Source organism: Leptodactylus fuscus, chromosome 3 (genome assembly GCF_031893055.1).
Source record: "Leptodactylus fuscus isolate aLepFus1 chromosome 3, aLepFus1.hap2, whole genome shotgun sequence".
NCBI lineage: Eukaryota > Metazoa > Chordata > Amphibia > Anura > Leptodactylidae > Leptodactylus > Leptodactylus fuscus.
In genome coordinates this window covers 187,896,949-187,914,356 of record NC_134267.1, presented here as the reverse complement: position 1 = coordinate 187,914,356, position 17,408 = coordinate 187,896,949, and the positions used below count along the sequence as shown (strand labels likewise).

Genomic DNA, 17,408 nt, shown 5'->3' with positions numbered 1-17,408 from the left:
TAGAACCGAGCGGTGTGTAATCTCCACATAGAGAGGACTAATTCCTGACATTAGTGGGGGCATCACCAAGGCCTTGTTCACACTGGAGATGGTGCTGAGGGAAAAACACACATTTTCCATGAATTTTGGGATCAGGACCACTTGGAAAAGGTACAGTATTTAGATCTGCACTTTGCAGGGTTCTTTGGTTATGAAAGTATATGAAACAGGGTTTGGTATACAGTGCAGAGGCTGCAGTGCTCGATCAAATACTATGGACTCCTCAAACAGCTGATCTGTGGGGGTCCTGGGACCCCCACTGACCAGATATTGAAGAACTAGCCTAAGGATAAGGTATCAACATGTAGTCCCTGAAAACTCCCTTTTACCATTTATGTGCCTCTGAATAAAATAACAAGTATGGCTTCCTACTTTGGCTTTACCCAACAGTTTTCATTCACTTTTGGAAAATAACTATAGCGGCAGTAAAAAGAAACGAGATCAGTCTGACGGGCAAAGGACACCCCTCTGTGACTAATATTGCCCCCTTACCCTGCTTGGCTCCCAGAGCCTGTACTGATGCCATAGTGTGCACGGTGATGTTGTTGGGGTACGCCGTCTGCTGGGTACTGCTGCCATCCACAAGGATAATATGTCTTAACAAGGGGAGTTGAGGAAGGATGTTCTGTCAAAGAAAAACACAACTGTATTAGTATTCAGCGACAATACATTAGATCATGGTCAATAAAATCATATTAAGCGCCTCCAAAGTAGTAAGGACACATCTTATTGATGGGGCACTGGTAACACCCTCTTGTCAATCTAATTCCAGGAGGAATAAGGATCAACAAGATCTACAGATTTATTGAAGGATGCTCTTGAAAATCCTAGTATTTCCGAAACCTGACGTATCAGAAGCAACAGCAACTTTATAGCAAGTTTACAAATGAAAAGAACAATCTGAGCCTTTTAACCTAAAAATGATCTTAGTTGTTCTTACACAAAATTCTGTTGTTTGCACTGGTAGGCTGCCAAAATATACATAGAGTATACAAAGCAGGAGGCTGAGAATATCCTGGCCACAGTAACAAGTATCAGAGGAAGATAGGATTTGTATATATGGGCTGCCAGAACTGGCAAACGTTCAGCACTAAAGGACAAGGATACACAAACCAGCACCTTCAGCTCTGGCCATTCAAGATACACATAATGCTCATGTTTACTTTATGAAAATACCGCCATACTGGGCAAATGCTAAATATGGACAAATGTACCTAGATATTCACTGCAGCAATATTACACCGAGAACCAGGAGCTAAAATTTATCTTCATGAATCTGACCGTGTAAAGAGGGATACAGAAGGGACATAATTTAAGACTAGAGATGAGAGAGTACTATTCAAAACGGCTGTTTCGAATAGCACGCACCCATAGGAATGAATGGAAGCAGCCGTCACGCAGACTTTGCCGGGGGCCGGCCGCTTAACTTCCTGCATCCATTCATTCCTATGGGTGCGTGCTATTCGAAACGGGAGTTTCGAATAGTACTCGCTCATACGGGCTGGGAAGAACAGGGCCCCAATGTTAGGTCAGTGGGATTGAATAGGCTATAGGTTTTTTTTTTGCTGTAATTTTACAATCTTCTGTGCCCTTTGATTTTGCCCAGAAAAGCCCTGCGTTCATAGGTAGTGAAAAGTCTGCCCTTAGAAAGATTTTACCTTCAGCTTGGTTTGCAGGAGCTCCTTGCTGGTAATAATGTGGGTGACTTCTGTTTCATTGAGTCCATGAGCAATCGCAGAACCGCCAAGAGTTGCATATAACGTAACAACTGAAAAGAGAAATCAAGACATTGACATTTTGTACAAATGAGGAATGTGACCCTCAAACTTCTTAGGCCAGACCAAGTGGAACATTTTCAGTCAACTTTTCCAGAAACAATGGTGTATCACCAAGTCAACACATGGAAACAACTTTTTATATGTTATTTTAATAAAATGTTTTAAAAAAAAAAATCAGAAATTTACAAAACGGGCCTCATGAATAATAAATAATAATAATAATGTGGTTTTGTTGTAGAAAATAAAAGGTATATAGTAATTAGGTGCCAAGTGGAATTTATTCCTTCAATATACCACGCACACACATGCACCATCTAAGGCCAATTTCTTAGAAAGTCACTTGATGTATTGATGTATGTTGTATTGGCTGATGTGCGAATCACAGAGAGCTGGAGACCCATCACGTGCTCAATAAATGCACCACCTTCACTGTTATGCTGTAAGTCGGTGGGATTTCGTAATGAATTTAGTGAGTTAGACATGATCAGACTGGTGGTCCAAAGCTTCAACACAATAACAGGCCACCCAAGCAACCAGCAGAAGGCAACCACTCTTAGACCATACTTAAGTCGATCACCGCCTTTGGGGCATTACAACCCCTCTGTTAGGTCCTGCAATGGTCTTCCCAAAAGGTGGCGCTAGAGCAGGTTTTCCTTTCTTTTATCATGGAGAACTTAATTCGACGTTCTTTTCCCAGAATTCCTATTAGAGTATGCTCTTCTCTTTATAAATAAATAATACCTTTTTAATTAACATCTAGGACCTCTTACCTAGCCAACTAGTACCCTGCTTCACACTGATGAGGCCAAATAAAACCTCAAAACCTCTATCTGTAGATGGGTCTGTCGTCCTTCTGGAAGAGATGTTCTGATTTGGCTTTAATCTCAGTCAATGTCACTAGGTTTCTTAGAAAATCATGCATTGATCTATAAGGAACTACCTTCACAAAGGTGGCACTAGAGGAGGTTTCCTTTTTCCACCATGGAAAACTTATTTGCTAATTGCTTTATCAAGAAGCCCAAGAAAGGTCAAATTAAAAAGGTAAAATGCAAAAAGATACAGGGTTGACTAGAAAGGCTTTGTGATTATTGTGGTTAACAGATTCCAAACCCGTCAAGTCCATTGGAAAGTGCTCTATTTTAACCTTCTCTTGTAAAACCTTGGGAATGGGGCGTCAGGCCATGGTCGAAGCACTGGGTTGGAACATATTTAAGCTAATGCAGACCAGCTGCTTGAATTTCCAAGCATGGAGGAAAAGCTGAAGGCCTTCTATGCGCCCTTTCACCAATTGAATGCGGAGCTGTTCTTTCTCCCCCACAGAGAGGAAGACACAAGGGGACAGCAGCTGCACTTCTGCCTGGGAGCTACAGGCTGCTGTGGGAGAGAATGAAATCGCAAAAGTACACACTGTCCTTTCCTGGTGTTCTACTGCTGGAAGTGACAGAATAGGCCTCCATACACCCTCTGCTACAGGTATCCAAGCTGCGGCTACAACATCTGCACGGGTGTCAGGGCCTAGGGATGAGCACATGTATCGCTGGGGATACCACTGCTACACTGATACATCAAAGTAAATCTGTAGGGTAGTTTTGGTACCCTCTCTCGGAGCCGGATAGGACAGTGGGAGCAGCAGAGTTCTGTAATGTATAGTTTTATGAAACCACCTTAGTATTTTCCTGAGTGGACTCCTAAGAGAGACTGTAAGAGTCCTGGTTACCATGTCCACAAACAGCTCTCCCTGTATATGACTACAGAGAAGGCCGTCAATAACGGTGTGAGGTCAGGATCAGTAGGACTCTCACTGTGTCTTCTAGGAGTCCTGTTAGGATTTAGGGTAAGTTCATATCCACATTTACAGTATCTGATCTTCTGTTCCATCATAGGAACAGACTAAATAGTAAAAATATATTTGTGTAATAATGACACCAAAGATCCTGAGAGACATCACTGACCACTAGAGATGAGCGAGTAGTATTCGATCGAATACCTCCCCTACATAGATATTGGTGTACTCAGTCGAATACCACGCGGTAAACACAGTAAAAATTCGATGCCCCTCCCACCTTCCCTGGCACAGTTTTTTCACACCAACATCTATGCAGGGGAGGTATTCGATGGAATACTACTCGCTCATCTCTACTGACTACAACTAGGAATCCACTGTGTTCTCCATTGGCATATTCAGCTGTATTAATGGGGCCTTAGATGGACATGGCCAGTCTCCTAGTGGAACCTCCAATGCCTTAAGCTACAGTCACATGACCGTGTTTAATGTCCCTGTGATTTTTTTTACCGGATGTCAAATGGCAGCATTTAATTCAATGGGGGCTATTCACATGACTGTTATTATAATGGTCCGTTGTCACAGACTGTCAAAATATACCGTAGACCACATCCTATTTTTGTCCATTTTCACGGTTCCATTGAAATTTATGGAGATCCATGAAATTCGATACCCCTTGGGTGCAAAGACTGCTTTGAATAAAGGATGTTTTTCACGGATGTTTCGCACCTCAGTCATCTACTCTTTACTCCAAATCATATAAACCTATATCCCAGCTGGTCTCCCGCTCTCATATAGGTGATATCTGCTGCCCTGACAAGATTACTCTAAGAGGACAAACCCAGAACTTTCAATTAAAATTTCATCAGCACTCCGTCTCTGTTTTTGTGACCATTGGCACTAATGGCTGTCAGATTTTAATTCATGTGGTTCTTTGGGTCAAAGCTACAATGTGTCCCAGACAAAAGGGCAATGTACTACTGATTCAACAGGACATAAAACCCACATCTGAAGCCGAATGCAATATTATTATTATTATAATAAGACTTAAGGACGAGTGATGAAGCCTGGAAAGTCGGCAACTAACTCGAAGCAAGAACTGATCAGACATGGGAAAACGGATTATGGATGACCTTCTACCCCTTTTATTTCTTTCCTTCAGTGTTTCACGAGTCCTGGTTAATAAAAGCCATTCGATGTTGGGAGACATGCCATCATTTCATCAGAAAACTAAGACAAACACAAAAATTAAATTTGATGTTTCCAGTATTTTTTTTTTCACAATTTTACGATAAAGTTTGGCAACCCTTTGGAAAAAAAAAAAAAAAAAAAAAAAATATGACCAGAGGCTACAACTAGTAGAGTATTTTTTATGGAACTACACAGATCCATTGCCCAACTATTGAAAATACCGCTAAGTAATTGGCCCCAATTCTGAGAAATAAAATTTACAACATAACCACGTGACAAATTCTAGGCAAGGCGGCCAAGTGTCTGCTGTGTGACTTCCCGAGAAATCAATTACATCACAAGACTAAGAAAACCCAACGATACTGGAAGAGATCGGGAAGACGGGCACGACTAGGGCGACCTTAATGATAATCTTGGCGATATGTATATATAAGGTAGGGAATGAGGATGAAAGCGGTTTGTAAAGAAGACTCTTCTACCGACACGTCTGTCTGCACTTGTGTTCCCCACAGTATAACAACTCTGGAGCATATTAGAATGAGCATATTAGAATTTTTGAGGCGAAATCCACCTACCGTATTTTCCGGACTATAAGGCGCACATAAAAACCTACGATTTCCTCAGAAATCGTAAGTGCGGCTTATAGTCCGGTGCGGCTTATATATGGATGGAAGCGGCGGCAAAGTCTGCGTGCCGCTTCCATACATACATAAAAGGCACCGTAAGGGTGCATTCACACTACAGAACGCCGGCGTGTATCACAGCCGTACACGCCGGCGTTACAGCAGGGCTGCCGGACACTTCCTATTCATTTCTATGGGAGCCGACATGCGAGCGCTCCCCATAGAAATGAATGGACAGACACTTCCCATTCATTTCTATGGGAGCCGGCATGCGAGCGCTCCCCATACAAATGAATGGAAAAAAGCAGTCCATTCATTTCTATGGGGAGCGCTCGCTTGTCGGCTCCCATAGAAATGAATAGGAAGTGTCCGGCAGCCCTGCTGTCACGCTGAAACAGAACGTGAAACTTACCGAGCGGTGCAGGGCGGGCGGGCGGGCATTCAGGCCTCCTCTTCCTCCGATGTTCCGTCCTTCTCCTCCGGCGCTCGCTGATAATGGCCGGGGCGCATGCGCAATATCATAATGCTTCTACTACTGCGCATGCGCCCAGGCCATTATCAGCGAGCGGCGGAGGAGGAGGACGGAACATCGGAGGAAGAGGAGGCCTGAATGCCCGCCCACCCTGCACCGCTCGGTAAGTTTCACAACATTACGGTTGGGCTCTATCAGCATGATTTTGCTGATAGAGCCCCTCCTCGCCTGCCGAGCGCTTCCAATAGAAGCGGCTGGCACGCGGGGGGTTAAGCGGGCGCTGGCAAAGTCTGCCTGCCGCCGCTTTCAAGAACATATAATGCGCACCGGACTGCGGCTTATAGTCCGGTGCGCCTTATATATGAACCGAGACGAACTATAAGGCGCTCATGGGCAATGCGGCTTATAGTCCAGTGCGCCTTATAGTCCGTAAAATACGGTAAATATCAGCCTCCAATCATCTTAATGGGAGGCAAACACTGAAATTTTTAGCTAGTGTTATGAATAAGCATCAGGCTCTATTTTTCAGGCAGCTTCCGCTCCACAAGGCCCATTGAAATGAATGGGAGGCAGAATTTGAAGGGGAATTTGGAAGTTCAGTGGTAGATTACACAGTGGATTTAGGGTCCATTCACACAGAGGAAAATGGTGAGGAATTTGGTGTGGAATTTCAGCACTAAAAAGCAAAAAAAAAAAAGCATCCCATTGACTTCGATGGGTTCCTTTTTCTGCTAGCACAAAAAGGAACCCAATGAAGTCAATGGGAGGCTTTTTTTTCTGCCTTGAAATTCCACACCAAATTCCTCACCATTTTCCTCCGTGTGAATGGACCCTTAAGCTGAAAAATTCAGCTTCTCAATTCCCGAAACAGAATTTTCCATTCCATTGACTTACCCTAACTTGGCATTCTGCCACTCCTCTGTGATACCCATGATACTCCTCTGTGAGGGTGTGACCCTACACACCCTCACCGTGCAGTCAGTGCTGCCAGAATCAGACTGTATACACTCCTAATAGGAACAGTATTAAACAATTGTCAATTCATTCGTACATTTCTAGAAGCCATAACAGGAATGGCTCAGTGTAAAAGGTGTAAGAAAAAAATGCTCCAGAATTGATAGTTCATGGGGAACACAAAAATATACTAAAACCAAAACGTCAGGAGAGGAGACCGCTCCTCTCATATACAATAGAGCCCATACATAGAGGTTCCATACACTTGAATCTAAATATTTGATGTAAGCTACATAGTAGCTATAAGTACCGCCCGCACACATAAATCACTCCTACGGCCCGTGCACACACACACTTCACTACTATTTATTTTTATGTCCATTATGTGAAACCTAATGGGATGAGAACCAAAGGCGAACACACATGGCCTGCACATGTATGGGGCTTTTCCTGCCTCTTCCTTCTGAACTAGTGGGATACAGTTTAATAAAAAAAAAAAAAAAACCAGCAAGTGGCCGGGCTGGTTCCCACAAGCTGTCTTAACTCACTGCAGTGACCCCAGTTACATAAACAATGAATGGCAGGGAAAGCCTGCATCTATGGCTCAGCAAATGTGCTGTGCATGTCACGCACCCTTTACGCTCTGGACTCTTCCCATAAACCCATGACGGTTTTGCAAGCCAAACTAGCAGAGTGTCCAAGACTCAGGTCACAGTACTTTTCAGGAGCTGCTAAAGGTTCATGGATACATACATCATCTGAAACTCCCCAAAGTGTTATGGTTTGTATTGCCGGATGACAGGGCGGACAGACAATTCATATTCTCAGCAGCTAACATGTCAGCCCATCGATAAATGGCTTCACAAAATCCTGTAATCCACACACTGTAAACTGTTATAAACAACAAAAGCGCGGTCGTAAGGTAATCCTGGGAAAATCCTACCGTGTCTTAATGCTGCTTATAAACTCTCCTGAGGAACCCTCTGCCCGGTACTTGTTCCAGCGTATCAGAAATGTATAGAGTACTGAAAGCTTTAGGTTTCTTTTTAACGATATTTCCTTAGCGTGACATTTTTATTTTTTTTTATTTTTTAAATCTTTACAGTCTTAGGGTTAGGTCACACGGGGCTAGTGACTGCATATTTTGGTCCCGATTTTGATGTGGGAAGCCGCGTCAGAATAGGACCAAAATGAGCCTGCCGCAACTCCTGACAGTTGCGTCTTCCCGCACTGGAGTAGGCCCAAATGAATGGGCCTAGTCCGGAGGGTGCTGTCGCAAGGCGGACGCCTGAAGAAAGGGCAGCTCACTTTTTTCCATGAGCAGGAACATACCACTCATGGAAAAAGGAAGCTAGCGGTCTACATAGAACTCTATTGTGAGGGGGCAGATTCTGAGGTGGATTCGGCATCAAAATCCCCCCCTCTTGCCCCGTGTGAACGAGCCCTTAGGGTATGTTCACATAGAATTTTTTGCAGGCTGATTTTGAGGCAGAATCCACCTCAATGGAAGTTCATGGAGGCAGCTAGAAGGAGGAGGGGAGGTGGGGGAAGAAAATCTGTCCAAAAACATTTCCTATAGCAGAATTTTTTTTTTCCAGCTAGCATTGCCACTTGTTCAGATTCACATTGAAACATCTTTTCCGGATTTAAAAAAATAAAACATCTTTGCACAAAGGACTTTTTCCTCCGGCGTATATGTGAACATAAGCCAAGGGCGCACTGCATTTAATGACTGCATCTTTCTAGTTTTTTTGTTTACCGGGCATAGATTTATGATGTTGTTTTAACACCTTAACAAATCCAAAACTTTGGGGGGGAGGGGGGGGGGGGGGGAGTTTCTTAGGGCGAGTTCACACGTTGTTACATGAAAACCGCATGTGAACATTCTGTCGTAGCATTCCGCTCCGGATTAGGTCCAAACGAATGGGCCAGAGCCTCGCACCGCGGCTGAACCCATGGCAAGATAGGGAAGCTTGTTTAATTTTTCCCACTACTAGCTAGCGGAAAAAAGAAGCGAGCAGCTCCCATTGAAGTCAATGGGAGCAATTTTTGGCAGCGGATTTTGAGGCAGATTCCACTTCAATATCCGCTGACAGCTTCCCCCAAGTGAATTAGCCCTAGGCATGTGTACTTTTTATTTATATAGTTTTGGGTAATATCTGACCTTTTGATTGCTTCTTATTGGGAGGCGAAATACTGAAAAAAAAATGCCCCGCTGTTTAAACATTTGATGGTCTACCCATAGAGATTGGTGGGCTCATTTACTCAGCTGCACATGTGCAATATGACCACTACATAACACTATTCAGAAAATAGCTGATCAGTGGGGGTGCTGGATGTCATACAACCACAATATCATGCCGATGAGCTATCTTATGTGTAGGCCATTTAGCAACAGAAGTGAAAGGGTGACCTAAGCCACCGAATACCTATACAGAAGAATATGTGAAAGCTTTCCACCACAGCTATATAGGGAAAACTTTCCAAAATATCTCTCAGATGGAAGGTTCAAAGCACAAAGTATTACACAACGACGGCACAAGTTCTGCAACAGCTTGAAGATTTCAAGACTAGAAACATGTCTGAAAAACGTATGTGTAGAGAAATGCTTAGAGAACTGAAGCTCCAACCCTAACAATGGCCAAGAGGCCCACTTGTGACTGATTCGTGAAGCCTGTCCTGGCCCGGGGAGGTTAAATCATATGAGAATCCTGTAGACTTGCCAAAAGCCTGCTCTGACGTCACGAGGAAAGAAGAGGAAGCAGCTGGAAGGAGCCGGAGCAGCGCTCTGTAGAGGCCTCACTCCTCTGTCCAAGTGCACTCAATGATGACAGTGCTGCCTGAGTTCATAGAGACTGTGATACATGGAGAACAGCACAATGTCAAAAAGTCAGAATCTCTCAGAAAAGAACAGGATCTCCTTGTCCTGCTGCTTGTTCATATGTACCAGGTAACAGACTCCACAATGGCACATGTGCGGCTCTACACGTTGCTGACAGGAAGGTTTACAGAGCAGCAATAAACAATGGACACAAGTGTTCTTTTACAAAGGCATTAGTACACGGCAGCATTTTCCCATCATCTACCAAGTAAACAGGGAGAGTCTTTGCATTATATACTCCTAATTCCCAGACACAGGCCTGCAGAAATCTGTACACATCTACAGATATTAGGTATTAATAAGAGTAACACTACAATAACTATTGTCTGCGTACATCAGTATGTCTACCAAGGGAGTACAGGCCATACCACTGCTATAGACCTGGGGTACAGATACACGGGAGGAGTTTCCCATTGTGGGAAATAAGAAGTGGACTTTCCCAAATGGAACATTAAAAAAAAACGCTTTGCAAAATCTGAAATTCACAGTGAAAAGTGTAAAACTGACATAAAATAGCTTGAAAAACTCACACCGTGGGTCAATATGTGGCAGACCAAGTCTACTGTATATACTCCAAGAAGGACAGGGTTAGTCAAGAGGAACCTGAACAGGGAATGACTCCCAGGCTCACTTACTTCCTATGAAGGTTCTCAGGTAGGTCCAGACAACTGACAAGGGACCTGCCAGAACTAGAAAGCAACAGGAACGCCGCACCACAGGATATCGCTGATCAGAAAGGACAACGCAAGACTTTGGGGCTACGTTAGGTAGTCTATACTCTGGTCAGAAGCTATATTTTATTAGGCTGGGGCGTAATAATAAAATTACAAAAAAAAAAAAAAACACCCTTGAAGGTCCCATATGATAGTCATATAGCTTCCCTGGGACTACTAAACGTTCTCCAGCCATATTATTTGTAACCCTTTCATTATCGCTGCCATGACAGGCCTTTGGGCAGGAGATTGCACAGTAAAATATTTCTACTCTTACTGTAAAGAACCATCACATATGCGTGTGGTTACAAAGGTGGTCTCCTGCTACCATGCTTTTTATGGCCTAAACCTAAGTCCTCGAAGAAGTCAAGTCAAGCTTTTTTTGCAATTGGATTGGTGAAAACAAGAGGATTAAGTTTTACTTTATGCAGACAGTAATCGGTGGACTGTACAGAATACACATATGTATGTGGAAGGGCTCTGCTTTGGATCAATCACCTCCCCTGATGTCTGCCCCACCCCATAATATATTAAAGAGGACCTTTCACCACTTTTGGGCACATGTAGTGTTATATACTGCTGGAAAGCTGACAGTGCGCTGAATTCAGCGCACTGTCGGCTTTCCCGATCTGTGCCCGGTGTAAAGAGCTTACGGTGCCGGTACCGTAGTGCTCTATGGTCAGAAGGGCGTTTCTGACCATTAGCCAGAGACGTCCTTCTGCACCGCGGCGCCTATCGCGCTGTGCTGTGGAGCGGGGAGGAACTCCCCCCTCCCGCTCCTGATAATGCTCGTCTATGGACGAGCTGTGTGAGCAGAGGGAGGGGGAGTTCCTCCCCGCTCCACAGCACAGCGTGATTGGCGCCGCGAGGCAGAAGGACGTCTCTGGCTAATGGTCAGAAACGCCCTTCTGACCATAGAGCACTACGGTACCGGCACCGTAAGCTCTTTACACCGGGCACAGATCGGGAAAACCGACAGTGCGCTGAATTCAGCGCACTGTCAGCTTTCCAGCAGTATATAACACTGCCTGTGCCCAAAAGTGGTGAAAGGTCCTCTTTAAGCTAATATCCAGAATCTATAAAACAATCTGCAAAGACTTTGTATGGTTTCCCTGTGTTTGCTTAGGTTTCCTCCCACACTCCAAAGACATACTGATAAGCGAATATAGATTGTGAGCCCTATTTGGGATGGGGTCGAGGATGTCTCTGCAAAGTGCTGCACAATATGATGGCACAATATAAGCCAAATACCTTTTTTTCCGATGCGACTCCACCACCTCGTAGCTGTGGATAACTAGAGGAGTCAATGGTTTTAACACTGTCTAGTTAGTCCCTACAGATACACCGTGCATTGACATAACCCTGTAACAAGAGGCTTGGTAACACCTTTTTTTGTATGTTTTTGTTTATTTGTTTGTTTTTTTTTTTTGTTTTTTTTTTTGGGGGGGGGGGGTTTAGGAAGAATGACAGGGATCACCGTAATGCCGAGTTACAAGAAAAAAATGCTTAAGGACCGACAGGTCCTCTTTAAGTGACATTTCACAATTTTCCACTGTTCAGGTCCACCTACAAAGCACGTCGTATTACACAACTTGTACTTTGTTTTTACACATTTTAGCAGGGAAGGTCTGATTTCACTTAACATTTTTTTTTTTTTTTTTTCTATTAGATTTTAGCATGCACAGACCTACACCACACACCATAAATGACAAGTCATATAATGGCAGCCTTATACCACGTTTCATGCACAGACAGTTGGCGTGTTAATAGGACAAGCCAGGAGTGAGAGAGCGCACGTTTCAAGCAGTCAGTGCAGACGTAAAGACCTCCTGCCCTGAACACTGTGCGCTCGCTCCCCCTCACATCCTGCTGTAAGGCCCTTGTAATATCATCCAACATGGTGGGAAAGCTCGAGCCGGGGTGACAAGGGGACTACGATTATTTACGTTACAGGCAGAGCTGTCATGTCACAGGCGAGAGGGGGATGGGATATTCGGCATCTTCTGGGTTTCTTTAAGCTGATGAATCATATAGCCATTTGCTGCATATTGGTGAAAAGACTATATGATAAGGGGAAGGAGGCGGAAAATCTTGATAAGCGCTGAATATGACAACATATCAGCATCCCGAAGTCTGTTTAGTGTATATGACATCAATAGCAAGGGAAAGTACCAGATTGCATGGATTCACGGAAAAAACGCGATGGGAATGATAGCATCACAGCCGTCGTTTCAGAAAACATCTCTACCCAACGACTGCGCCAGTCACAGATTACTGGCTATAAAAATGTTATTCTATGAAGTTGATTTGTGGAAAATTATAAAAGATCGGAAACTACAAGAACCAGGCCAACGTTTCTGGTAAATGACAGCGTCACACAGCTAGGTAACACCGCACGGAAAAACTTATCTTATCTTAGTATTGTCTTAACATCAACAATTAGAACCTGCATGCAAAACAAAGGGCTGTGTTATGTACCATGTGAACAGTGACATTAAGCACCTGACATCTGGAGTGTGCTGCAAGCACGGTGCCACAAGTCTATAGATGGTACCAGCTTGGAAAGCCACGCGCTTCAATCTCCAGTGCAAAATAAAACAACATCCAGAGATCTGCAACCTTTCCAAGATGTCAGTGATATATTGTATTATTCTCCTGTCAACATCTCATTGAGTGACGCAGGCACTTACGTTAGTCTGCCATTAGGAGTAGGTAGATATTCATGCCAGGCCATGGTTGTTTTTTCGAGGAAGATGTGGGCAACATTAGGTCTTGGAAACCTGCCCGCTAGGATGTCACAGACCTAGACAACTGAGTTACAGAACAGCACAAAAAGCAGCAAAAAGCTTTAAGAGACTCAAGCACTATAGGTGTCCAACATTCAGCATCCATGAGGCCAAGAGGCCATCATGGTCATAGAGGTCTGCAGCCTATTGCAGGGCAGTGTCCCCTGGAAGCAGACTTTCTGCCTTTTCCTCAGATATTTTGGAGAAAAGGTACCCAAACAAGTATGTATATAGCTAAAGCTTGGCATTGAGAGTTTTAGGTAAAGCCTGTATTTTGGGAAAAGATGGTAGAACATTTTATGGTCCGAGGGCCATAGTCTGACTACTACATGAAGGACCTACAGGACTACTGTTCTACATAAAGGACCTGCAATAACATGTTGACTGTATAGAATACATATGGGGGACTAGTGGTCATATACATATGTATGTAAGCTTCATACAATACAACTTTTATTCTGGATCTCGGAGCAAGACCAGAAGGCCAAAAAGGATGTAAAGTTGGCAGAAGGGAACATTAGCTCCACATGTAGCCAAAACTATATGTATGCTGGAAGGGAAGATTAGTTAAAGCTTAACATTTCTAGTACCGGTGCCCACCATCAAGACATCGGGAACTGCGGTTTTCACTGCAATATTTATTATTTGGGGGCTGAACTCTCACTTTCTCGTACCGTCTCTCCTGATCAATCTGGTCATGACCTTGTAGACCAGAAGAAATGTGTTGAGTGTTTTTTCATCTATCTGTGCTTGCAATGGCAGTTTTAGTCTAATCGTGAACAACTCTGTGGACATATCTACCTATGTATTGAGGGTCATTATAACCAAAGTAGTTTCATGGCTATTTAGCCTGTAAACTAGGGCAATAATGTAGCAGACTCACTAGCATAGCTATTTACCCTGCTGGCACTCTTCTATAGAGTTTGTTAGTAGGTGAGGGGGTAGTTTCTTTATTGAAATGGTATTAACCCTATACTACATCTACCCTTCCCTTATTTGAGTGAGTGTATTAGATACCTAGGCGTGCAGTGATGGTGACTACTTCACTCCGCCTAGCTATAGTGCACTACTCTTTTGTTGAAGACTTGTTAAGCTGTCAGCAATATCTTAGCGCAGCCATCATATGTGATTTTGATGTGGCAGTGCAAGACCTTGGTCCTTATATTGTACTATAGACAATCCTACATAGACGCTATATCGTGTGTTTAGGAGTAATAGGTCCAGTCTATATTTAAGTGTCTAATAGTGTAGTGACATTACATATGTCTACCGATAAAATTTGAGTTTCATTTATTTTGGTACCTTCATACTTTTGAGTTGGATAATTGTATATTAGACCTAGTGATTAGGCCATACAGTTTTTACAAGGCATTTTCCAGGCTTATTAATCCTGGCTGATCTGAGCTATACTCAGAGTCAGGCTGTGGAAACATAGAAGTCTGAGTCAGTGGTTTGGCCTGGCCCTGCTTGCTGAATGATAAAATTACAATGTAAATCGTTTCCACTTGGATAAGACAACTCCCCAACTGATGCACTTACAGAACAATCCTCCATTGCTGCTCTATAGGGACAACGGTCACCAATGTGCAGCATAAATGAGTCCCGAATATAACACAAAGCAGATGTATGGAAAGCAGAGGACAACATATTCCAGCATAGAAGAAAATCATTACAGATAGTCGTGCAGTGTCTTCGTGTTACAGGACGTTGGATTACATTCCCAGACAAGCAGTCAATTCCCCCAAGATTGCAGAGTATTACTCACGTGGGAAATTGTGCATGAAGCAAGCCTGCGCTGAGATGATCCACTCCGCTCGGGTCTCGCAAAATATGGCGATATTAGACCTGGGTTTTTGACCAAGGGCAGAAAGTCCACCACCGAAGTTGGATGCTGCCAAGTAGACTTCTTCATAGGACATCCAGTTGTACTTTCCCAATATTACCTAACGACAGAAGACCAGAAAGCATGTAGAGTATTAGTGGTGAAGTCATGCTGAGTGTACACCAGGGTACTGTGCCGTGAATGGCTATGGACACTTACATCAATTTTATTATTTAATTGCATGAATTTTGGGTTAAAATTATTTTTGTAGTGGTTTTTTATTCTGAATTTTAGAAAGTTCGGATTTAGCAGCTGGCGTGTATATACAACACATAGCAAGCTGCAGAATGCCATTCAATAGTAAATACTTATATGCAGCCAGGATATTGCATTTTAAGCTACTTTGACATTGAATTTAAAGTATCGGTTCCATATATGCGTAGAGTATTCTCAGCACAAAAGCGAAACAGAAAGCTACTGGTGCAGATGTAAGACCCATAGACCCGCAATTACCTGACTCCCACTGTTTTGCTGCAGAGAATACTGCAGCAGCTTCAAGTAAAAATAACGCAGACCACTCACTATGAATTTTCTTTTATATGGCTACCTATAGTGAACCATAACATGCTCTATGGCAGAGGATGAAGCAGAAATGGGGTAAATGACTTAGGAGGTAAGAAGAGCCTTGTACTGTGGGCCCAACAGAAGTACAGAATGGAGTCAGTCCTCTGTAATGCTATTATAATGGTAGGGGTGGAGGCCAGGCTGGTTTTAATCAAATTCAGTTCTCGGAGTAAGGGTTGCCGTACATATTAGATATATGCTGACCATACCTGCCGATTTCGATGGGACAGGCCAACTGTCTAATGTGTATGGGGATCTCCAGAGAAGCATTGGGCCTGTTTTGGGGGAAATAAGTCCCCACCAGGAGTCTGGAAATGGCTTCCTCCCTGATCCCATTCAGAAGATATGCATGTTCAGCCAAGCTTGTATGTGGGGTCTCGCGCTTGGTTGTATCTAATGTGTATGGCTAGCTTTAGGGTTGTGAAGAATAGTTTGGTGATGTGATATGATATATGTCCCAGTAAACAGATAATGTTTTACAGCGCAAATTCACTAAATGATTCTGACCAGACAATCAGATTACTATAGTGAGGGGTATATGGCTATCAGTCCCTGCACAGCTCTGCAGATTATATTGCTGCTCTACAGGACATATTAATAGTACGAGGATATTCGAGCACAGAACTATTACCAGAATTCCTGCAGCATCCACCACCCAGTGTACACTAGGATTGACTGACTAACCTTTCCACAATAACAGACTGTGACGTCGGTGGTACAAGTAACCAGCACGTGCACAGATTCCTCGTCTAGGATTATTTATATAGTGAGCACGCCTGTCACTCCGGGCACTGTAACGCACAAAGCAGGAGGTTCCCTAATGACCAGCGTAGAGGATGAGCTCAGTCTCCAGCGTGCTCTCTATTCTCTGAGGAGCTGTCCTAGTGCACGTCAACCCTGATCATATGATAGGGAGTCCTGCTCTCTATCACAAGGATGGCCTATGTGCTTGGAATACAAGTCATCAGAGAGCTACAACTCCCACATACATTTATATATACATGAAATGTGCTGTTGAAAGGGATCAGTATAAAGTATATCACAGAGATCATTAAAACTCTACCCTATCCTGGGGAAGGGACACCCACTAACTAATCCTGACTGCTGGGTGTTACAGCATGGCTCAATTATTTTTATATAAACTTGTACTTGTAACATTGTAGATAGTAGCAACGTCTCCCAGTGCAGAGAGGACAAGCTGAGTGGACTACGGACAGAAGTGCAAGGCGTGACATCACCAGAAGAGGGGGAGAATATTGGTAGAATATCATGTGAACAATCCAGGAACGTCGATAACAGCACCATTATGGTAAATACGTTACATCGGAAAATGGGTGCTTTAACATCACTGAACATTTACTGGGGTACTCTAAACTCTAGAGTCCTGGACAAGCCCTTTACACAGATAACTTTTCTATATTGCTCTGTTAAAATGGAAACATTGCCATCTACTGGCAATAGATAAAACTGCTTCACGTTACTCATTTTGAGCAAAGGTTATCCAATAAAAAAAAAAAAAAATAAAATAAAAAATAAAAATTGGCAGTAGGCTCAGAGTGGGTTAATAAAACCCAAAAATAACACATAAAAGCAGCAACACTTACCCCAGTGATCTCCTGCCCAGGTCAGCGTGCAGGAAACAAGCACTGGCGGCGGCGACTTCTCACCTCACTTAGCGATTGACTTACAGTAATGTACTGCTAATTTAAATTCGTACCTGATCGTGAAGTATATACGGTAAC

At 43.4% G+C, this 17,408-nt stretch overlaps 1 protein-coding gene across 1 annotated transcript in view; it reads right to left on the bottom strand.

Annotated features, from left to right (window-relative positions):
* ACSL3 (acyl-CoA synthetase long chain family member 3) overlaps nucleotides 1-17,408 on the bottom strand; it is a 49,923-nt gene that overhangs the window by 15,808 nt on the left and 16,707 nt on the right. The window contains exons 3-5 of the mRNA XM_075268882.1: nucleotides 14,986-15,163; nucleotides 1,698-1,807; nucleotides 532-664 (exon numbers count right to left, since the gene is read on the bottom strand). Of these exons, the coding sequence (XP_075124983.1) occupies nucleotides 532-664; nucleotides 1,698-1,807; nucleotides 14,986-15,163 (421 nt within the window). The remainder of the gene's footprint in view (nucleotides 1-531; nucleotides 665-1,697; nucleotides 1,808-14,985; nucleotides 15,164-17,408) is intronic.